The sequence below is a fragment of the Callospermophilus lateralis genome, chromosome 7, assembly GCF_048772815.1.
Source record: "Callospermophilus lateralis isolate mCalLat2 chromosome 7, mCalLat2.hap1, whole genome shotgun sequence".
NCBI classification, from domain to species: domain Eukaryota; kingdom Metazoa; phylum Chordata; class Mammalia; order Rodentia; family Sciuridae; genus Callospermophilus; species Callospermophilus lateralis.
Window position 1 is genome coordinate 81,038,658 of NC_135311.1, and position 25,263 is coordinate 81,063,920.

General features: G+C 35.5%; 1 protein-coding gene across 1 annotated transcript in view; it reads right to left on the reverse strand.

The window, feature by feature from the left end:
* Miga1 (mitoguardin 1) overlaps positions 1-25,263 on the reverse strand; it is a 65,338-nt gene that overhangs the window by 39,112 nt on the left and 963 nt on the right. The window contains exons 2-7 of the mRNA XM_076863691.2: positions 21,995-22,108; positions 15,210-15,387; positions 13,237-13,373; positions 10,977-11,103; positions 7,776-7,909; positions 6,192-6,315 (exon numbers count right to left, since the gene is read on the reverse strand). Of these exons, the coding sequence (XP_076719806.2) occupies positions 6,192-6,315; positions 7,776-7,909; positions 10,977-11,103; positions 13,237-13,373; positions 15,210-15,387; positions 21,995-22,093 (799 nt within the window). The 5' untranslated portion in view covers positions 22,094-22,108. The remainder of the gene's footprint in view (positions 1-6,191; positions 6,316-7,775; positions 7,910-10,976; positions 11,104-13,236; positions 13,374-15,209; positions 15,388-21,994; positions 22,109-25,263) is intronic.

Sequence of the window (25,263 nt, forward strand, 5' to 3'; positions counted from 1 at the left end):
ATTACAATTCTTTTTTTAAATTTTTTATTAGTTATTGATGGGCCTTTATTTATTTGTTTGTTTATATGTGGTGCTGAGAACCAAACCCAGTGCCTCACACATACCAGGCAAGCACTTAATCACTGAGCCACAACCCCAGCCCCAACTGCAATGATAATTCTTTGTTTAGAAAATCTTAAATATATTTGGCAAAACATTAGTATGTGATAAAATTTTAAAACACATTCTATACACTTTTATGTCTGGAGGCCTCAGCGTAAGACTCCTGGCCACTTGTCCATGCAGGACATCCAGGTGCCCGAGTAGGACCAACAACATTAGCACCGGCATAGGAATTCCAGCCATAGCCCAGGCACATGAATTCCTGTGGCCACATGGACCCCCATCTACCGATGTGGGGCTCCCCCAGTTGCCTCCATCTTGGGGCACTGCAACCACTGCCATAGTCCCCTACAAGTGGTAGGTAGGCTGCACCTGGGGACACCGCACTGGGTCCAGAGACAGACACCAGCCACAATACTACATTTTTATGTTTGAGCTTTCATTTTTGAAGAGAAGAAAAAACATGAATTTTTTTTTTTTTTTTTAAATGGGGGGATCTCACTATGTTTGTCTAGACTGGCCTTGAACTCTCAATGCCTCTGCCTCCTCAGCCTCCCAAGGAGCTGGAATTTCAACGCCAGCTAGGCATGGAAACTTTAAAAAACAAAACCACTGTTGCTCAGTGGCAGAGCGTTTGCCTAGCACGTGTGAGGCACTGGGTTGGATCCTCAGCACCACATAAAATAAGGATATGCTGTCCAACTACAACTACAAAACAATTAAAAAATGAAAAACAAAACAAAACAAACTCAACCACCACCAAGAAACCTTACCTAGTAGAAAAGAGGAAAGGAAAAAAAGCATCAGTACATTTTCAGTTTGTGTGTGTGTGTGTGTGTGTGTATACACACGTGCATGCGCATGGTACTAGGGATTAAATCCAGGGTCTTGTGCATGTGAGGCAAGCACTCTATCAAATGAGCTATATGCCCAGCCTGTACATTTTCAATTTTTTTTTTTACAGAGAAATAAACTTATTGGCATCAACATTTGAGAATATTTGGTAATATTTAGTAATTTGGTGTCTTAATTTATTGTAACTATAAATCGGAGGTTTAAATGAAAATAGATATGAACCATATGTTATAGTTTCTTCATACCAGTAGAGAAATTAGTTTTGGCTACATTTCTACTTCACTAAAATTAAAGTTCTGCATTGATATGCAATTGGCAGCATTTTCACTGGATTCTTTTATCTCTAATAATATTACCCCAAATATTAATGAAGGTGCAGGAAAAAAAAGAGTGAATGACAATTGTATTATAGAGGGAGAATTGACAGAATTTACTAAATAAATAGATGTACTACCAGGAGGAAGTATATCCATTATCATTTTTTGCTTTCCTCCTATGCATGACAAGAGCAGATATCAAGGAAAGCCAATACTTTTAGCTATACATAATCACTTTTGCAAATCCTTCAGATGACATTTTTTTTCCTAACAGAGGAAAAGAAGATTTAATATCTTGTTTTACTTTCCCAAATAAATAACTTTCAATGTGACTTAAATATCTTATTTCAGTAAATGCAAATATATGCTACTATGATAATATAAAATCAAATCTATTCCCATAAATGAATTTTGTCTAAAAATGATCCAACATCATCATAATAAAAGAAGGAATGAGGGTTGGGGTTGTAGCTTAGTGGTAGAGTACTTGCCTAGCATGTATGAGGTACTGGGTTCTATTCTCCCCACCATACATAAATAAGTAAATTTAAAGGTCCATTGATCACTAAAAAAAATAATTAAAAAAGAAGTAATGAACAAGTTACTTCCATTTACCTGTAACCATATAATTCTTAAATCGTCTCACAATAGGCCCCTTTAAACACCTAGAATACAATTTCAATAATAAATCAATAACAAAGTGGTCACTTTGTGCTAAACATAATACATGCTATCTCATTTAATCCCCACAATTCTACAGAGTTAATCTAGTATAGTCCTGCATCTTATATTGAAGAAGCAGTCTAAAAAAGGTCAAGGCTTGCTTAAGTTTTCATAGTAAGTACAAGAGCCAGGAGTTGAAGCTATATTAGGTTGCCTTTAAAGTTCATGTTCTTCAGTCATTTCATAGAAGAAAAAATACAACTGAACAACAAATATATGGAAAAATGCTCAACATCTCTAGCAATTAGAGAAATGCAAACCAAAACTACTTTAAGATTTCATCTCACTCTAGTTAGAATGGCAATTACCAAGAAAACAAGCCACAATATATGTTGGCAGGAAAAAGGTACTCTTAGACATTGCTGGTGGGACTGTAAATTGGTGAAACCACTCTGGAAAGCAGCACAGAGTTCCCTCAGAAAACTTGGAATGGAACCATACCATTTGACTCAGCTATCCCACTTCTCGGTTTATACACAAAGGACTTAAAATCAGCATACCTCAGTGATGCAGCCACATCAATGTTTATAACAGCTCAGTTCACAACAGCTCAACTATGGAACCAACTTAGATGCCCTTCTACAGATGAATGGATGAAGCAAATGTGGTATATTACTTAGCCTTAAAGAAGAATAAAATTATGGCATTTGCCAGTAAATGCTTGGAGCTGGAGAATATCATGCTAAGTGAAATGGGCCAATCCCAAAGAACCAAAGGCTGAATGTTTTCTCTGATATGTGGATGCTGATTCACAATAAGGGGGGTGGGCTTAGGGAAAAATAGAGGTTCTTTGGATTAGGCAGAGGGAAGTGAAGGAAGGGGAGGAGGTACAGGAGTAGGAAGGATAATGGAATGAATCAGAAATTATGATCCTATGTTAATATATGACTACATGACCAGGGTAATTCTACATCATATACAACCAGAAAAATGAGAAGTTATACTCCATTTATGGACGATGTGTCAATATGCATTCTACTGTCATATATAAGTAATTAGAACAACAACAAAAAAGTCCATGTTCCTAACTACTAAGCTAATCTATCACTGAAATCATATTAAAGGTTCTTGGTTGAATCTCCAAAAATTGTAACAAAATATAAGCCTCTGAAAAACAGAAACTACAAATCCACTTAGTATTTAACTATTAACTAAAAGAACTTAACAGTAATGGAGATTCATGCTAATGAATTTAAATCTTAAATGAATGAAATCTTAATGGTTTAAATTCATGCTAATGATTTAAATCTATTTAAATCTTCTGTGCATAATTTTCATGCTTTCTATCACTGAGTTACAGTAGCAGGTGTACACAAAACGTTGCCAGAACAAGTGATGACCTAAATTTAACTCCCAGTGCTACAAGCTACTGAATGGCATTTATGAGTCATAGGTATCCAAAACGTAGATAAATGTGCTGCCCCCTAGTGATTTCAGCACTTCATACCTAATACTAACCCAAACAAGTCAGTAAATACTTTCATTATTAGAGAATTGAGTCAAATCTTCATTTCAGGGGCTGGGAATGTGGCTCAAGGGGTAGCGCGCTCGCCTGGCATGCGTGCGGCCCGGGTTCGATCCTGAGCACCATATACAAAGATGTTGTGTCCGCCAAAAACTAAAAAATAAATATTAAAAATTAAAAAAAAAAAATCTTCATTTCATTTGCCAGAAATTGTCTGACTTCTATAATAAGAGGACTAGAACAATTATTGTTTAAACCAGAATTTGGGATGCTTAAGAGCTTATAAATAACGTAATAGGCTAGGTGTGGTGGTGCATGCCTGTAATCCCAGAGACCAGAGAGACTGAGGCAGTAGGATCACAAGGTTAAGAACAGCCTGGTCAACTTAGCAAGACCTTGTCTCACAATAAAATATAAAAAGAACTTGGGATGTTGCTTAGAGAGCACCCTGAATTGAATTTCCAGTAAAACACACAGACACACACACAAAATGGTGGCTAACAAATATTCCAACCTTGAAAGCCTACCAAATTATTATTTTTTTTAAGAGAGAGAGAGAGGGAGAGAGAGAATTTTAATATTTTTTTTTTTTAGTTTTCAGCAGACACATCTTTGTATGTGGTGCTGAGGATTGAACCCGGGCCGCACGCATGCCAGGTGAGCGCGCTACCACTTCAGTCACATCCCCAGCCCCCTACCAAATTCTTAAGAGAGCCAGGCACTGTGGCACACTTCTGTAATTCCAGCCACTCCAGTAGTTGACAAAGAAGAATTGAAAGTTAAAGGCTAGTATGGGCAACTTAGGGAAACTTTGTCTCAAAAAAAAAGTTATTAAGAGATAATAAATTAATTTCATTAAATAAGACAAAGCAGATTCCAAATCAATGAAGTATTCACTAAAGTCAGATTAATACTTGGTTTATACTCACCCCTGAGCCTTTGAAGGCATTTGTGAGGCTCTCTTTATGTATGACTACTAATATAACTTGCCTGCCAATAATACAAATTAAATGTATAAAATGAATTTGGACTTGGAGAATGAGGAAAGTTAAATAACTTCTAAGTAATTTTGATTAATATCAAACAAGAGATATAATAAAGCTACTCCTTACTTAGCCATAGTAATCAGTTCTTTCAATCCAAAAGTTTGAAAATGGAAACCTGCAAACAAGTCTTAAGAAGAAACAAAATGTAACAGCTTTGTAATTACTATTTACCTATGTACTCTCCAAGACAAAAGCAGGCAAAGGCCCTTCAATGCTGCAAGAAGCAAGCTAGTCTAATAGCCAATGACAGCTTGGTTAAGACGTGAGTGGGCTGAGGAACTCATTCCAAACCTAAGTTAACTGAATGTCTGGATTGACTATGGGTCCTGTTCTAAACATCCTATCTTTTTAGTATTTCAAACTAATAATAATTTCCTCAGAAACAACTTGAAGACTCCCCAAATTAAGCAACTGGTTCAGGGGTCTTTCTGTCTAGAGGCAATATGGACCTAAAGTACCCAAGAAAGATTTCTTGGGAAGTACCCAAGAAATCTTTATAATCTGAAGAAATTGAGTTGGACTCTATCAATCTCTAAAGAAGCTATAGATAAAAACAAATTTGGGGCATTCCAAATAGCATCAAATCTGAGATGCACATACAAGACCAAAAAAGCAACTACACACCTACATAATTCTTATCATGAGGCTGGAAGAACTGCAGGTAGAACAGTAGACAAAACATTCCTAGTGTAAGACCTTAAAAGTCTCAGAGTTAGGGTTAGGGATAGGATTAGGGTTCTTTTTCCCTCCTTATATTTATAATTTTTTCCTACTTCTTTCTGTTGATTCTTATCACTTTCCTAGAGTTTCCAATTGTTCTATTTTCATTTTACATTTGAATTATTTTAAAATTCCTTCTCTCAGGACTGCCTAGCATGCATGAAGCCCTGGGTTTGATCCCTGGGACCACCAAAAAAACAAGAATCCTTTTCGCAAAGTTGGGCTTGGTGACACACACCTATAATCCCAGCAACTGAGGATGCTGGGGCAGAAGGATCACAAGTTCGAGGCCAGACTCAGCAACTTAGCAAAACCCTTTTGAAATAAAAAGGGGTGGGTCCTGGCACAGTATCGCATGCCTGTAATCTCAGAAGCTTGGAATGCTGAGATAGGAGGATCACGAGTTCAAAGCCAGCCTCAGTAACAGTGAGGTGCTAAGCAACTCAGTGAGATTCTGTCTCTAAATAAAATACAAAATAGGGCTGGGAATGTGGCTCAGTGGCCGAGTGCCCCTGAGTTCAATCGTTGGTGCCTCCCCACCAAAAAAAAAAAAAAGGGCCAGGATGTAACTCAGTGGTTGAATGGCCCTGGGTTCAATCCTTAGTGTACACACACACACACACACACACACACACACACGTTAGAACTTTTTTCTCTTGGCTATTTCCTTCCTCCCTCCCTCCCTTCCTCCCTCCCTCCCTCTCTCTCTCTCTCTCTCTTATTTTTAGTTGTTGATAGACCTTTATTTATTTGTATGCGGTGCTGAGAATCGAACCCAATGCCTCGCACATGCCAGGCAAGTGCGATACCGCTGAGCTCCTGCCCCACCCCCTCTTGGCTATTTTAAACTAAATATCTAACTTACTGATACAAAAGACAAATGTATTAATAACCAAGTGATTTCAAGAATATAAAAGAAAAAATCATATACTTCATAAAAACCAAACAAAAGATCCATCTTACCAGTATCATTAGCAAGGGAATTAGGATCAGACCCCCCAAGGGTAGCTTCAAACTCCTCTTGGAGACGATATGCTCTTTGTAGCAGAGCTTCAAGTTTATGGATGAATTCAGTACTAATAATATCCTACAAAGAGAGAATAGAGCAAATTAAATTCTAATGTTAAAATTCTAAACACAGAAGATGTTTACTTAATGCAGGCAAAAAGGAGGATACATACAACTGCTAGCTGAGCATGGTGACACATGCCTGTAATGCCTATAATTCTAGTTACTCGAAAGTCTGAGGCAGAAACAAGTTTCAGGCTCATGTCAGCAACTTATTGAAACACTGACTCAAAATAAAAAGTAAAAGGGCTGGGGATGTGGCTTAGTGGTAGAGTTCAATCCCCAGTACTGCCAAAAACAAAAATGAAAACAAACACCAGCCTGTTGTTAGGCAGTAGAAAGGGTGCTATAGAAATCATGAGGCTTGGATTCTGGCAAAATTATCTCAGTTATCAGGGATTGAGTTTCATTATCTGTAAAATTGAGGAGTTCGATTAGATCAGGGGTTCTCGAATAAGGTCCCTGAACCAGCAGCATAATTATTAAAAATGCAAATCCCATAATTCACCTCAATTCTACAGTATTAAAAACACTGGCCCATAAATCTGTGTTTTAACAACTTCTCCAGGTGATTCTGATGTACGCTCAAGTTTGAGAACTACTAATCTACCTAAATGATCATTAAGGACCAGTCTAGTTTTACTTCTATGTGATATTTTATGAATTATAATAGCATATAATTAAACCCAAAGCACAAGAGAGATTTTTAAAAGTTTCTTTAGAAATCTTATTTGCTAGGGCTGGGGGTGTGGCTCAGCGGTAGAGCACTAGCATAGCACGGGTGAGGCCCTGGATTCGATCCTCAGCACCATGTAAAAATAAATAAAAATTAAAGATACTGTATCCAACTACAACTAAAAAATAAATATTAAAAAAAAAAAGAAATCTTATTTGCTGAGCTGGCAATAGAGCCCAGTGAAAGAGCACTTGCCTAGCATGCTTGAGGTTCTGGATTCAATCCCCAGAACTGCAAAAAAGAAAAAAAAAGAGAACTATTTCTGTCTACTTAACGTATCCTAGGAAAGTAAGGAAACTTGATGAATGGCAACTAACTGACCAGAAAACACCTAACAAGAAATATCCCACACAATCCCAAAAGAATGATAAAAAGGTCCAGTCAATGCCACTGAAAGCAAATACACTGAATGAACATTAAAAAACGTTTGAGGGGCTGGGGTGTAGCTCAGTGGTAGAGCACTTGTCTTAGCATGCATGAGGCACTGGGTTCAATCCTCAGCACCACATAAAAATAAATAAATAAAATAAAAATTAATAAAAAACAGAACAGTTTGAGGGCTGAGGCTGTAGCTCAGTGGCAAAGCAATGCTTAGCATGTGTGAGGCACTGGATTTGATTCTTAGCACCACATAAAAATAAATAAAATAAAGGCATTTTGTCCATCTACAGCTACAAAAAAAAAAAAAAAAGAAAAATTAAAAAAAACACTTTGATTCTTCCTCATCAATAAATCACCCTTACATCTACACTTTCTTCAGCAATGGCATCCCCAGCACCCAGTTTAATGGAACCGCAGGCTTCATCTTCAGCCTGTCTATTGCGAAAGGTTAGAGCTTGTTCCCATCGACGCAATGCCTCTTCAAACAATTCCATACCTAAAAGTAGGAACACAATAATAGTGAGTAAAATCAATGCCAAAATAAGATTATTTGGGGTCTGAAATGTTTTCACAGAGTTATCTTTAATAGCACAGTCTAATGCAATTTTGGCATTAAAGAATAATTTTATACTCTTATTATTTCAGAGTAGGATTTAAATTCCCCAATATACTCTGAGTCTGCAGTTCTAGTCAACCAAAAATCAGAAAAGTAAATGGCCAATGTGATTTTTTTTAATATTTATTTTTTACTTGTAGTTGAACACAATATCTGTATTTTATTTATTTTTATGTGGTGCTGAGGATTGAACCCAGGGCCTTGCACATGCCAAGCAAGTGCTCCACCACTGAGCCTCTGGTGGGTGGGAGAGGGGTGAGGGGGATGAATATATACCTGTTTTTCTCCAAGTTAAAAAAAAAAAAAAACATACTGGCCAAAGTTATTATACACTTCAACCAAAACTAAAATATATTAAAACTTCAACTTTTCTGCATTAAGAAAAAATATTTATAAGTTTCTTAAGAATCTGGACAAGTCATATTCAAGATTTTTTTAGGATATTTAGATAAAGACTACCTCTCCTCTAAAGAAAATCATCTGTAGAATGAAGAACATGAAACAAAATCATCTCCATGTAGAACTTATCCTTGTTTGATTTTTCTGTAGCAAAAATCATGCTTTTGATTTTTTCATTCTAAAAATCTTATGCTCTTAAAAGATAATTGTAGGTGAACTGAGTTGTAGCTCAGGGGCAGAGCACTTGCCTCACATATGTGAGGTCCTGGGATTCAATCCTCGGCACCACATAAAAAAAAGCAAGCGAATAAAATAAAGATATTGTGTACATCTACAACTAAAAAATATTTAAAAAAAAGATAATTGTAGCCAGGCACAGTAGAGTACACCTGTGATCCTAGCTACTTTGGAAGCTGAGGCAGGAGGATCCCAATTTCAAGGCCAACCTATGCAACTTAGTGAGGTTCTGTCTCAAAATAAAATATAAAAAGGTCTAAGGGTGTACCTCAGTGGTACCCCACCACCACAACACTCTTCAATCCCTAGTACTCATTTGGGGTAGGCAGTGACAATTATATCTACCCTCTTTTCTGTAAGCTATCTAACTCTACTCTATTTTTCTTTACCTTACACTATCCCCTATCTATCTGTCCAATTATTTTGGCTGAACACAGGAAAATTACCTAAGACCAGAGTTGTCCAAACAGATGACTCCTTGGGAAGTACTGTGGTTTCACCTCACTGTGGACCATCACCCAGACCACCATAGCTCATCAGTTTTATAACAGGACGTCAAATATAAGTCACCAGTTTTTGTTGTTTTTTTTTTGGTTTTGGGGATTGAACCCAGCCGGGGATCAACCATTGAGCCACATCCCCAGTCCTTTCTTACATTTTTTATTTTGAGACAGGGTCTAGCTAAGTTGCTGAGGCTGCTTTTCAACTCATGATTCTCCTGCCACAGGCTGCCAAGATGCTGGGATTACAGGATATGCTACTAGACAAGTCACCGATCTTTTTAGAACGTCAGTTTTGGAAAGGGAATTTAAACAAAAATATAGAAGTGATTAGATTAGGTAATCCACAGGGCTCCTACCAATCCAAATTGTATAATACAGCAAATCTCATTGCAGCTTATCTGGTATTGCTCTACTTTTCTTCAATTCAAGTGCTGAGTATTCTAACAGAATCTGTGACTGAAGATTTACTAGACAGAGTTATCTAGAAACAGAGTGAGCGTAATTCTTTGGTGACCTTTGGAGAAAATGGTAAAAGAAGTGTTTTTCCTTACCCCTTGCAGAAACCCCCACTGTAATACCACTGGATTTGATATAGCCTAGCTATTCCAGACCATGGGAATACCCTAAAAGCACACGGCCTTTTACTAAGACAACCCTTGTACTGCTCACCAGGACCACATCAAAGATTTTAGGGGTTATTTTTTATTTAAAAGGAATGTGGCCTAAAATACAGTGCAAAATATTAGGAAAGGAAAAGCACTTGAATGTTCTGATTCAATAGCAGGTTCAGGGTTTTTTGTTGTTGTTCCCTCCCTACACAAGGCTCCAGTGAGGCTCCCTAGACATGCTTGTGGTCAAGTCAAGAGTAACACTGAGATGGGATACACAGAAGATTTTCTTTCTACTTAATTTCTCTGGATATAGGAAGAATACAAATGATAGCAGATGAAGTAAAGTGGATTTGGATAGATTATTAGAGAAGAGTCATTAGGTTAGCTTAATGTCGTTGGCTTAATGATGGCTACACAAAAATAGCAAGTTCTAATTCCCAGAATCTGTTCCACCTTATGTGAAAAGAAGTATCTTTGCAGATGTAATTAAGGTAAGGATCTTAATGAGATTGTCCTAGATTATCTGGTGGACCCTAAATTCAATTACAAGTGTCCTTTTTTTTTTTTTTTTTGGTATTGGGGATTGATCCCAGGGGTGTTTAACCACTAAGCTACATCCCTACATCCCAGCCTTTCATTATATCTTATTTAGAGACAGGGTCTCACTGAGTTGCTTAGGGCCTTGCTAAATTGCTGAGGCTGGCTTTGAACTTGAAGTCCTCCTGCCTCAGCCTCTTAAGCTGCTGAAATTACAGGCGTGCTCTACCATACTTGGCACAAGTGTCCTTTTAAGAGACGTGAAGGGAGATTTGATGTCCACAAAGAATGCAACAGAAAGACCGAGGCAGAGGTGGAGTAATGTGGCCACAAGCCAAGAAAGGCTAGCAGTCTCTAGAAACTGAAAGAGACAAGGAATGAACTCTCCCATAGGCCTCCACCTTGATTTCATCTCAGTGATAAAGACTTCAGACTTCTGGCCTCCAGAACTCTGTGTGAATAAATTGCAACTATTTTAAGGCACCACATTTTTGGTATTTTGTTACAGCACCATCAGGAAACTAATAAACTGGTGATGCTATATAGACTAGATTCAACAGATACAACAACATTTTAAAATTATAGTTGCTCTTTTTAAAATAATTCAGTTGTTTTAGTTTCAAAACACAATATCTTAAAACTTTATCATGTTATTCTTACCCATTAAGTATAAGTTCTCAGGAGTGGTCACAGGAATATTTACAAGTTTAACATCATCTTCATCAGCTTTGTCCCAGGAATTAGAATTGCCACAAGCACAGCTATGGCAGGAATTGACACTCTGCACCTAAAAGAAAGATTAATAAAAGTTCCTTTAAAATCTCTCTAGGATAATATATTTATTTATATTTATTAATTATTTACATAAATCCTATAGCAGGGGAAACAATCAATGCAATTTTCATATGAAGAAATAATTCTGATTATATTCAAGCAAACTTAGGATTCATATGACCCTAAATATTCTGAGTCTCTGTTTGCTAAAAAATACATAAGTAGAACAATATTTTGAATATAAGTCAGTTATTTCCATAAGCATGAGGCAGTTATTTTTATAATGTTATCTAGCTTATTTCCCTTTTAGAATGTTTGACAATGTTGACTCTTTGCCAAGTGAGAATTAAAAGTGTGTATCATTATTGTACATACTCATCATCCTTAGCAAGGTCCACTACATCATATTTCAATCACCTCTATGCAAATGAATTACAAATCCCTAATTCCAATTATGTTTTCTTTTGAGTAATCCAGATCCATCTTTTCTTCTGCCTACTAGTTGATTCCACCTGGTTTTCTCCTGGCATCTCAAATTGACTACATCATAAAAAGAAGTTCAGCATCTTCCCACAACAAAAATTCCTCCTCCTCCCAAGTTCACTAATATTTCCAATTCCCATAATTTATCAAACAAACAACAACAACAAAAAAGCAGGAAGTCATCTCCCACAGGTCTTCCCACATCTTTCATATCCAGTGACTAAGCATTTCTAGATCCTTTTTTCTCCTTTCTACTTCTGTTAACATGACCATAATTTAGGCACTCATAACCTACTCACTACAGGGAAGAAAATCCAGGCAGAAATCTGGGTTTATATTCCTGGCAGGAAAATGTTGAGACTGGTTGAAAAAGTACAGTAAAGTGATTCTGAAAACTTGTTATATTACTATCATGAAACTCCCCATGTCTAATTCTAGTTAAAAATAAAAGTTTCAAATTTCAATTGAAAAATTTCTAAGTAGGTATTTCTGACACTGAACTATAGGTATACTCTTTATTATCCTGTTCAATTTCATAGCACAGAAAGTCTACAGGTCTTTGATCTAAATGTTCCTTCCCATAAGCCTTTTAAAAATTATATTTTTACTGGGCATGGTGGTACATGCCTGTAGTTTCAGGTACTAAGGAGATTGAGGCAAGAGGATTACAAGTTTGAGGCCAGCCTCAGCAACTTAGCAAGGCCCTAAGCAAATTAGTGAGACCCTATCTTGAAAAAAAAAAAAAAAAAAAAAAAAAAAGGACTGGGGGCGGGCGTGTATCTCAGAGCCCCTGGGTTCAATCTCTAGTACAAGAAATAAATAAATAAAAATTTTAAAGCTATATAAACTTTATTCCTCACTTGTCAATCAATATTATATTAAGGATTTAGGGGCTGGGGTGGTGGCTCAGTGGTAGAGTGCCTGCCTAGCATGTGCGAGGCACTGGGTTCACTTCTCAGCACCACATATAAATAAATAAAATAAAGGTCCATTGGACAACTAAAAAATATTTTTAAAAAATATTATATTAAGGATTTCAGGAAGTCTTCCACCTATCATTTAATACAATATGAACGCTGCAAAAGAGGAGGTAAGGAACCCCATACTTGCCAGCGAGTCAAATACTTTTCCTTAAGTAGGCTCATCAAGGGATTTTTGTAACTTAGCACAAAGTCTGGCTACATCAATCAGCTTCTTGTATAGCATCTAATTGTGAAGCACTGCTTTCACATCAAAACCACTCTCATAGGATCCTATGAACTATAACACTCACTCAAAGAAACCTGAAACCAAACTGTCTGATATATTTAGCCAAAAAATACTTTTACCTGCCTGAAGAAAACATATTAACCAGCTGATTCTTTCTACACTAAGAGCTGTTAAGTGTGTGACACTTAAACTAATATATAACAAGAGACATACAACAAATGTTATAATAATAATAATAATGATAGGGCTGAGGATGTGGCTCAAGCGGTAGCGCGCTTGCCTGGCATGCGTGCGGCCCGGGTTCGATCCTCAGCACCACATACAGACAAAGATGCTGTGTCCGCCAAATAGTAAAAAAATAAATATTAAAATTCTCTCTCTCTCTCCCTCTTTCTCACTCTTTCTTTCAAAAAAAATAAAATAATAATGATAATAAATATAGGTTTTTACTTACAGAAGCCAAACTCTGTGCAGAACCTGAGTATTTACTGAAAAGTCCTCCATTGGCAAAGTTACAAGACTGAGATCCTTTGTCTTTGGTGGAACTTAAAGATAATGTCAAATTCTGTCTACTACTGGAACAACTTGAACCTATTAACAAACATACAAATATTTAAAGTATCAATAATTTTAATAATAATTTTCATGTAAAATTTGAAATTTATATTATATTCATTCAGAAAGCTTCTAATTTTTAAAACATACTCCATTCACCTGAACAAATTATCAAATGTACAATAGTATTAATATTTATATCTCTAATCATTTTTAAAACATTTTTAGGTGTAGATGGACACAATATCTTTATTTATTTTATTTTTGTGTGGTGCTGAGGATCAAAACCTATGTCTTACATGTGTAAGGTAAGTGCTCTACCACTGAGCTACAACCGCAGCCCACCATCTCTAATTTTTTTTTTTTTAAGAGAGAGTGAGAGAGGAGGAGAGAGAGAGAGAGAGAATTTTTTAATACTTATTTTTTTTTTTTTTTTAGTTATCGGCGGACACAACATCTTTGTTTGTATGTGGTGCTGAGAATCGAACCCGGGCCGCACGCACGCCAGGCGAGTACGCTACCACTTGAGCCACATCCCCAGCCCCTTTTTTTTTAATATTTATTTTTTGTTTGTAACTGGAAACGATATCTTTATTTTATTTACTTATTTTTATTTGGTGCTGAGGATTGAACCCAGGGCCTCCCACGTGCTAGGCGAGTGCTCTACCGCTGAGCCACAATCCCAGCCCCTCTAATGTTTTTAAAGCTTCTAAAATTTGCTTCTGAAATTAAGAGTCAGTTCACCTAATTAATCAAGAAAATTTGAATGGTCTATTGTAATCACTATGAAACCACTAACAACTATTAAACTTCAAACTGTACATTATAACAAAGCAATTCCTTTCCTGAATTATATCTAAACCTTACCCACATTGTATTACATTCAGTTTTTTATACATCTCTCTCCTCCTCCATCTGTCCATTTTTCTGGGGCAGATGGCATATCTAAGTTTTTCTTAACAGACCAGGTAAAACACTTCTAGATTCAAATCCCAGTACTTTAAAATTATATAGCCTTGGGTAAATCACTTAACTTTTACTTATCTCAATTTTCCTTTATATATAAAAGCGAACAATCATATAGAGTTTTGTAGTCCTAATTCACAGGACTGCTATAAAGTTAAATAAAGCACAAGTATACAGCATCTATCTAAAACCTAATAAAATTTCAATGAATGATAGCAATCACTACTGCAATGTTCACTGTGCTTGGTGCAAATTGTTGCTCCTTATGTGCTGGACAAATGCATCATGAAAACATATCATACACTAAATAAAAAACTGAAAATTCTAGTATGTTCAAGAAAGTATATTTATTGCTACAATTTAGCAATATGTACCATATCTCTAACAAAAATTACAAATTCTTTAAAATTCAGCAATTCTTCTATAACTATAGATTATGAGGAAATAGAAAAATGTGTGCAAAATAAGAAAACCATGAACATACCACAATAAACAATAATGGAAATGCTTAAATAGATTAGGGTACATTTGTTCAAATTTAACCCAAATTATATATAAAAATGATAGTACAGATATATTTTTATAGACCTGGAAAGCTATTCTTACTACAAATTTACTTATAAATAACAGCAAATTTTATACCTCAATATAATTAGATACAAATATTAATGGGAAGACACACTAAAGCACTATCAGTAGCTATTTCTGTGCAGTAGAATTTCAAGTGATTTTAATTTTTTCTGTTTACTTTTCTATATTTTCTATTCTTTCTAAATTGTTTAATTACTTACAAATTAAATATTAAGGGAAAAATTTTGAAGACTGAAATGCTGAAATCCCTGTATTTCATCCATGATTTACACAAGAAATTTCTTCTGTGGACTTGGTTCAGCTATTTTCACATACCTTTGTCTGATGCTGCTCTTTTAGTGTATTCCAGTAAGAGGTGCTCTGGTTCCCATGGTAATATTTTTCCTTTCTTCTTTCCACGTTTTCTTTTAAAGTGATGGGCCAGAAAAACTACAGATATAGCACTCACCGCAGTTACAACAAACAACTTTTTAGCTACCGGCGAAAATTTGATCTGGAAAAGATGCAGTTAGTTTGAAAAAAAATCTCTTTTATTTGTCCAATAAAAATAAAAGCATAATACTAAATTCATTCTTAATCTAAACTACTTATAAATATTACAAGGAGAATACAATTTTACTCTTTTACAAATAAGTTTGATGTAAAGAAAATTTTTAACATAATAATTTATTACTCACTTTTCTGAGGTTCTCAAATTAAAAAATATGGCCCCAAAGTTGGGAGAAAATAATTCAACCCTGTGAATCTTTTTTGAGCAAGTAATAATTAAACCATGCAACTGAAGCTGTATCAAACAAGATTTTTTATTACAGAAATGATTAAATCAAACTTTTATTTATTTATTTTTAAATATTTATTTTTTTAGTTTTAGGTGGACACTATATCTTTGTTTTATTTTTATGTGGTGCTAAGGATTAAACCCAGTGCCTCATGCATGGTAGGTGAGTACTCTACCACTGAGCCATAACCCTAGCCCCTAAATCAAACTTTTAAAAAATCTGTTCTATTAGTTATACATGACAGTAGAATGCATTTTGACACATTGTAAACAAATAGAGCACAACTCCTCATTCCTCTGGCTGTACATGGTGCAGCATCACACTGGTAGTGTAGTGTAATCATACATGTATATAGGGTAATAATGTCTGTCTCATTCCATCATCCTTTCCACCCCGATATCCTTTCCCCTCCCTCCACTCCCCTCTGCCCAATCCAAAGTTCATTCATTCTTCCTTACCCACCCCCCATAAATCAAACTTTTAAACGGACCCAATTTTTAAAAAATTACCTGGAAATCTAAGCCAACAAAAGTTAACTCAATTTCTAAATATCATATAAATAAGCCATTTTATTCATGAATTATTCAACAAATCAAATATTTGATACTCAAATGAGATACTCTGAATCTTACAAAGTACCAGGAATGTGCTATGAATTAAAATCTTCTTGTAATTCTATTCAACATATACTAAGTGCCTACCACTGATCAGGAAACATTTAAGTATACAGAGGTCACAGATGTTACTTCCATCGAATAGTATAATAACTCACAGTAGAGACAGATATATTGGCAAATAATTACAAAACACTGTGACAAATACAGTTGTATGAGGACTAAGTACTAATATCATATCAAGAAGTAATTAACTTTCTCTCAGGGGACAGACTCTACTATTCATCTAAAATGCAGAGAAACTATAAAATAAAGCTTACAGATTGGAACACAGCTGGAAAAAGTGCTACTACCAACCTCACAGCAAAAAAATAAAGTCAGACAAATGGCAAGTTCTCAACTTCTTGAACCCAGGTCATCCAGACAGAAAATCAAAATAGAAAAAGTAGAGCTAAATTGTATCCTACAACAAATTAACCTAACAGAACATTCCATCTGAAATATACATTCTTCTCATGAATACATGGAACATTCTCCAGGATAGATCATGTGATAGACCAAAAAAAAAGGCTCAACAAATCTTTCCCCTCTGCATTTATTTCTTGTCTGATCTTTGATTTTTTTCCTTCTACTAATCTTGGGTTTGGTTTGTTCTTGTTTTTCTTATTCCTCGAGATGTGGTGATTGGTGGTGGTTGTTTTGTTGTTATTGTTGTTGAGATCTTTCTTCTCTTTATTTTTTTGCAGTACTGGGCATTGAACCCAGGGGTGTTCTACCACTGAGCCACTTCCCCAACCCTTTTTATTTTTTTTTATTTTGAGATGGTCTTGCTGGCCTTGAACTTGAGGTCCTCCTGCCTCAGCCTCCCAAGTCACTAGGATTACAGTGTGTGACACCTATTCTCTTTCTTGATGTAGACATTGATATCTATAAACCTATCCTACTGCTTTTGCTACTGTATCTCATGGGTTTTTATGTTGTTTCTTCATTTTTCCACCCAGGAAATTTTAAATATAAATGGCTATTGTCAGCAGGTGCAATTAAGATCCCTGTAATCTTAGCAACTAATGGAGGCTGAAGGCAAGAAGACTACAAGTTCAAAATCAGCCCTGGTAACTTGGACCCTGTCTTAAAATAAAAAAAATTAAAAATGGCTGGGGATGCAGCTCAAAGGTAGAGCTAGAAGGTCCTGGGTTCAATTCCCAGTTCCAAAAAAAAAGAACATTTTCTTTTTAAAAAAAAATATTTATTTTTTAGTTTTAGGTGGACACAATATATATATATTCTAATATATTTATTTTATTTATTTATTTCTACGTGGTGCTGAGGATCGTACCCAGGGCCTTGCACATAATAGGCGAGCACTCTACCACTGAGCCACAACTCCAGCCCTAAGTGGACACAATATCTTTATTTTTTATTTTTATGTGGTGTTGAGAATTGAACCCAGCGCCCTGCCCATGCCAGGCAAACTCACTACCACTTGAGCCACATCCCCAACCCAAAAGAACATTTTCAAAAAGACAAAAGATAACAAATGCTAGCAAGGGGGTAGAGAAAAAGGAATACTTTTTGCACACTGTTGGTGGAAATGTAAACTGGTACAGCGATTATGGAAATCAGTATGGAGTTTCCTCAAAAAAATTAAAAACAGGGGCTGGGGATGTGGCTCAAGCGGTAGCCCGCTCGCCTGGCATGCGTGGGGCTCTGGGTTTAATCCTCAGCACCACATAAAGATAAAGATGTTGTGTCCGCCAAAAATTAAAAAATAAATATTAAACATTTTCTCTCTCTCTCTCGCTCTCTCTTTAAAAAAAATTAAAAACAGAACTACAATATGATCTAGCAATCCCACTATTAGGTACATATCTGAAGGAAATAAATCATATGTTGAAGAGACAGCTGTATTCCCATATTTACTACAGCATAATTCACAACAGTCATGAAATGAAAACAACCTAAGTGTCTTATGAACTGATAAATGGTTATAGAAAATGTGGTACACAATGGAATATTACTAATTCATTAAAAAGAACGAAATCCTATCATTTCATATAATAATAACATGGGTGAAACTGGGCATCATTATGTTAAGTGAAACACTAGGCACAAAAAGATTGTATATGTTGAATCTAAAAAAAGATGATCGCTTAGTAGTTGAAAGTAGAAGAGTGGTTACCAGAGGCTAGGAAGAGAAGAGAAAAAGGAAGGGAAGGAGAAAGATTGATCAATGAGTAATAAGTTGTAGTTAGATAAGAGTAAGAAGTTCTGGTGTGCTATTGTAGAGTGACCACAGACAACAATTACATGTTTCAAAAAGCAAGAAAGTCCAGGCATGATGGCACACACGTATAATCCCAGCAACTCAGGAAGCTAAGAAAAAAAGGATCACAAGTTCAAAGCCAGCTTCAGTGAATTAGCAAGGCCCTAAGCAACTTAGCATGACTATTTCAAAATAAAAAGGGCTGGGGATGTGGCTCAGTGGTTAAGCACCACTGGATTCAATCCCTAGAACAAAAGAAAAAAAGAAAAAAAAAAAAAAAACAAGCAAGATGGAAAGATTTTGTATGTTTTCACCATTAAGAAATGATAAAAGTTTGAGGAAAGAGGTTTAACCTGACTTAAACATTATACAGTGTATACATGCCATCAAAACATTACGATACTCGAATAATATGTACAACTTTTAATATGTACAACTTTTGTTTTTAGCCAGGCTTGCTGGTGTGCACCTGTAGTCCTAGCTATTCAGGAGGCTAAGGCACGAGGATCACTTGAGCCCAGGAGTTAAGAGACCAGCCTGGGCAATGTATTGAGACCCCATCTCAGGGGGTCTCAATATCCAAAGTGAGTGAAAGGAAAAATATCCCATGGAAATAGTAACCAAAGATTTAAACAGATCAATTTCAAGCAATGAAACTGAAGACATCATCAAAAGCCTACCAAAAAGGAAAAGCCCAGGACTCTCAGCTGAGTTCCACCAGACCTTCAATGAAGAACTAACACCAGTCCTCCTCAAATTATTTCATGAAATAGAAAAGAAGGAAACCCAAACTCAGCCTATGAAGCTAGTATAATCCTGATACCAAAACCAGACAAAGACACATTAAAGGAAAGAAAACTTCAGACCAATATGCCTGATGAAGATAGATACAAAGATTTTTAATAAAATACTGGCAAATCACATCTAATAACATATTAAAAAGATAATGCACTATGATCAAGTGGAGTTCATCCTAGGGACACAAGGTTGGTTTAACTTATGGAAATCAATAAACATAATTTACCACATCATTACATTTAAAGACAAGAATCACATGATTATCTCAATAGATGCAGAAAAAGCATTTAACAAAAGACAGTATATCCATTCATGTTCAAAACACTAGAAGAACTAGGGATAATAGAAACATACCTCAACATTGTAAAAGCTATATACATTAAACTCAAGGCCAACATCACTCTAAAAGGATTGAAAGCAATCCTTCTAAACACTGGAACAAGACAGGGATGCTCTCTTTTCCCATTTCTATTCAACATAGTCCTTGAAACTCTAGCCAGAGCAATTAGGCCCAAGAAAGAAATTAAAGGAATACAAATAGAAAAAGAAGAGCTCAAACTATCCCTATTTGCCGAAGACATGATCCTATATTTAGAAGACCCAAAAATTCCTTCAGAAAACTTCTAGAACTCATAAATGAATTCATCAAAGTAGCATAATATAAAATGAACACCCAAAAATCAATTGTGTTTCTAAACACTAATGATGAATCAGCTGAAAGAGAAATTTGGAAAACTATCTCATTCACAATAATCTCAAATAATAAAGAAAATATTTGGTGATCAATCTAACAAAAGAGGTGAAAACTATACTGAAAACTACAGAACACTAAAGAAAGAAATTGAAGAAGATCTTAGAAGATGAAAAGATCTCCCATGTTCTCAGGTAGACAGAACTAATATTGTCATAATGGCTATACTACCAAAAGCACTATACAGATTTAATGCAATTCCTATTAAGGTTCTGATAATGTTCTTCACAGAAATAGAAAAAGCAGTCATGAAATTCATTTAGAAAAAATAAGAGGCCCAGAATAGTCAAAGCAATCCTTTGCAAGGAAAGTGAAGCAGGAAGCTTCATAATACCAGGCATTAAATTATACTACAGAGCTACAATAAAAAAACAGCATGGCATTAGCACCAAAACAGACATGAAGACCAACAGAACAGAATAGAAGACAGAGACAAACCCATATAAATATGTGGATGCCAACACATAAGAAGAAGATGGGGAACAGAAGTTCAGTGGATTAGACAAGAGGAATAAAGGGAAGGGAGGGAGAATAGGAATAGGAAAGAGTGGAATGAATTGAACATAACTTTCCTATGATTGTATATGAATGCACTATCAGTGAAACTCCACATCATGTACAAGCACAAGAATGGGATCCTAATTAGAGTAAGTTATACTTCATGTATATATAATATGTCAAAATACACTCTACTGGGGATCTGAGGCTATAGCTCAGTGGTAGAGCACTTGTCTAATATGTGTGAGGCACTGGGTTCTATCCTTAGCACCACGTAAAAATAAATAAAATAAAAGCATTCTGTCCATCTACAACTACAAAAAAAAAAAAAAAAAACTTAAAAAAATGAAGGGGTAGGGCTGAGATTGTGGCTCAGCAGTAGAGCGCTCGCCTAGCACGGGAGGGACCCGGGTTCGATCCTCAGCACCACATTAAAAAAAAAATAAATAAAGGCATTGTGTTAAAGAAAAAATAAACCCCTTAGCTCTAACATAAAGAGCACTCTATTCAACAACATATATATATATATATATATATATATATATATATATATATATATATATACACTTCTCACATGCACGTGCAACATTTTCCCATGTAGCCCAGATATTAGACCACAAATTAAGTCTTAATAGATTTAAAAAGACATCCATCATACAAAATTATCTTTTCTAACCACAACAGGATGAAGTGAAATCAATAAGAGGTAAAACTGAAAACTTTCCTAATTGTGTAAATTAAACGCACGCTCAAACAACCAATGGATCAAAGAAGAAATCACAAGGGAAATTACAAAATACATAAGACAAATGAAAATGAAGACATAACATGACTACTGGTTGTCAAGAGCATCAAGAGGTATGGGTAAGTATTGACAAATAATTATAGTTTTGAGTTTTACAAGATGAAAAAGTTCTGGAAATTGGTTGTACAACATGACCATTCTTAATGCTACTGAACTGTATACTTAAAAATGGTCAAAATGGCAAATTTTATACTATATGTCTTTTTACTACAGTACAATTAAAAGGACTATAATGGTGAGAATAAGTCTTTTGAAAATAATCGTAATAGACTGCATAAATTCACTTCAGATAGAAAAAACAATTTTAAGTTATGCATTTTTTAGTAACTAAATAAAACCAAAAACAAAACAGGAAATAATACAAATCAAGTAGGTTTTATATTAATAAACATTCTGAAAAATACCATATAAAAATCTCAGGGGTTGGAGGATGTAGCTTAGGGGTAGAATGCCTACTTGGCATGTGTGAGGCCCTATGTTTGATTCACAGTATCAAAAAGTAAAATTTCAACTGAAACTGAAATACTGGAAACAAAATATGCTCTGAGCAATAAACTTATCATTCATCTATGTATTTATTTCTTTTGTTTACCTGGGAGAGAGAATTGTACCAAGACAGAGGAAGATCAAACACTCTTAATGCTGCTGTCTTCAAGGAAAACTGTGATTCCCTTACTGTTTCTTCTGACATGACTCCTCTTGTAATCTACATTAATTGAAACATTAAGAACTTATTAGTCACAAAGATTTCTGGTTACTTTACCAATGAAAGATACAAATTAAAACTACCAGCTTTTTCTAAGGGAGTTAATTATTTATCATTTACAATTGAGCTGAAATTATATTTATTATATTTATTAATCACCAAGGCATCAAAATAGAAAATAAGCTAGATTTGCACTTAATCTTAGCCAAAAGGCCCAGAGGTAATGAAAATGATCTATAGCAGGGCATAGTGTAACATATCTGTAATCCCAACAGCTTGGGAGGCTGAGGCAAGAAAATCGCAAATTCAAGACCAGCCTCAGCAATTTAGAGAGATCACCAGGAAGTTAATGAGAATCTATTGCAAAATGTTAAATAAAAGGACTAGGGTGGCTGTGGTTGTAGATCAGTGGTAGCACACTTGCCTAGCATGTGTGAGGCACTAGGTTCAATCCTCAGCACCACATAAATTAAGTAAAATAAAGGTATTGTGTTCATCTACAACTAAAAATAAAATAAAATAAATGAATAAACAAATAAATGGACTGGGTAAAGTGGTAAAGTGTTCCTGAGTTAAATCCTCGGTATCAAACAAAACAAAAACAAAAGAAAAAAAGAAAATTATCTAGATTTAAACGTTGAATTCAGGTAGTAAATTTTCCTTAGAAAATTACAAGCTCTAGATTCTCTCATCTCTGAGTAAATAAATTTATCAGCACTTAGCTGGTACAGTCACACACACCTATAATCCCAGTTACTTGACAGGCTGAGGCACAAGGATGGGTAATTCAAGGACAGCCTAGACAACTTAGTGAGATCCTGTTTCAAAAGGACAGGGATGTAACTCAGTGGTATGGTGCTTGTCTAATATGTGTAAGACCCAGTACTCCAAAAAACATAACAGACAGACAAAAAACTACTTTAGATATTAATTTAAAATCTACTTCTTCCTATTGATGTCCTTCACATAACACTTGAGGTAGGGAGTTGCTGAATGGAATCTGAAACAGACTTCTGGAGCTAGAAAAAAATCTCAGAGCTGGGCTAGGTGGTGGCATACCTGTAATCCAAGGGGCTGGGGAGCCTGAGGCAGGAGGATCATGAGTTCAAAGCCAGCCTCAGCAAAAAGCAAAGCACTAAGCAACTCTCAGTGACATTCTGTCTCTAAATAAATACAAAACAGGGCTGTAGATATGGCTCCATAATCCAGTTCAATTACTGGTACCAACAACAACAACAAAAAACTCAGAATTCACTAACTAAACCTCTGAACTCCTGCATTTATTCCTCTACTGATTCATTTAAAAATTTTTTCAAAGAAATACCAAATACGTGTTACGTTTTTTGATACTGTTTTAATGTGTGCTCTTTCTCTTGAAGGGAAAATCAGATGTTTACCTTTTTTTTTTTTTTTTCCCCTCCAAGAGATGGGTCTCCCTAGGTTGCCCAGGTTGACCTATAACTTCTGGACTCAAGTGTGTAGCCTCTCCAGTAGCTGGAACTCCAGGGAGGAACCATGTACCCAGTCACAAAAAAGTCAGATTTTTATTATTTATTCATTTTTAAAAATAGTTTTAGTTGTATATGGATATAGTAACTTTATTTTTTTATGTGGTGCTAAGGATTGAATCCAGTACCTTACATGTGCTAAGCAAGTGCTCTATCTCTGACTCACAAACCCAGCCCCCTCAAAAGTCAGATTTTTAAAGAGGAGGCAGATGTCACTCAGAGAGGTCCTTAAGGTAGCAGGCCCCTCATAAGAACATGAGGGCTCAGGGTCTGGATCACTGCTTCCTAGACCTAGAAACTCAATTTTATTGGTGTATCCAGTTGAACATCCACTAAAGGTCACATGCATTCATTTATAATTGAGAAATACTCATCTAGTGATCAAAATATTTATACATGCTACAAAACATACTCTCTCTAAAAAAGAAGACTGTAGAAAGCTAAATTAATCAGTCAAAAAAGGTTGCCTAGTGAGCATGAGATCAAAGGGTCCTGAGGAACATTTCATTCAAAAAAAGAAAAAACATGAGAACCATCTCTAGTAAACAAGAGAGTAATCTTTTCTGGTGACCAGGATATTTATACCAGCCAAATTTAGTATTTCTTTTCTTTGGATAGTGCTGTATATTTTCAAGGAGAAAATAAAAATTACCAATGATCCCCATATAGAAGTTTTTCTTTTTTTTGTGCTATATTTTCCTTGAAGTCCTTTATTTCTGCATATATCTCTGTGCTTTTTCTAAACTCCAGTAGATCACCCCCTTGTACTAACTCTCTTTTCAGAAGTGTCAAAACCACTGATTAAGTAGTGGTTTCCTTTCAAATCAAACACAGTAACACTTCTCAAGGTAGGATACTCCTACTGATACATACCTTAATCCTTACTAGTCACACTGCAATGTACCCTTGATTCCCCCTACCCATGTTTTAATTACTTTTGGACTCAGTATAATTAGTTTTATTGAAGTATATTATTCCAGCCAACAAACTGTAATATTACACAATAATTTGAGAAATACAGAGGAAATCATGAACCAACAGTTAAGCCAGTGAAAAATATTTCTGTGGAAAATAAGGTCAGGAATGTAGGAGGGTTGGGAAGAAACCATGACTGTTCTTTTTCTATAATAATTGATATTGTGCTAAATGATGCTCTGAAGGCACATCCAAAACCCACTAAAATATTAGTGTAAAAGGGAGGGAAAGTACATTTATTTTTGTCCCTCCCCTAAAAATTGACTCTCTCTCTTTTTTTTTTTTGGTACTGGGGATTGGACCCAGGGGTACCTTATACCCCTATCTCTCTCTCTTTTTTTTTAAATTTTGAGACAGGATCTCAAGCTGACACTGGCCTCCAATTTGCTATTCTCTGTCTCAGCCTCCAGAGTTATTGGGAGATTTTTTTTTTTTTACATTTTTACTAATTAAATAGATTCTGGATCTATGTTACTGAACTGCAAAAAAAAAAAAAAAAAAAAAAAAAAATCCTGAGTGTAGTTCAAAATTTTCCACAATAAAGCATTTTAAAATTTTAAGCAGTAAAATAAAAAACACTTCAACCTGCTGCAGAGTAAGTCTCTTGAAGAATTCTGACAAATCTTTATTTTTTCATTCTTGATACTTTATTTCCCTTCGTTGGAAATCTCT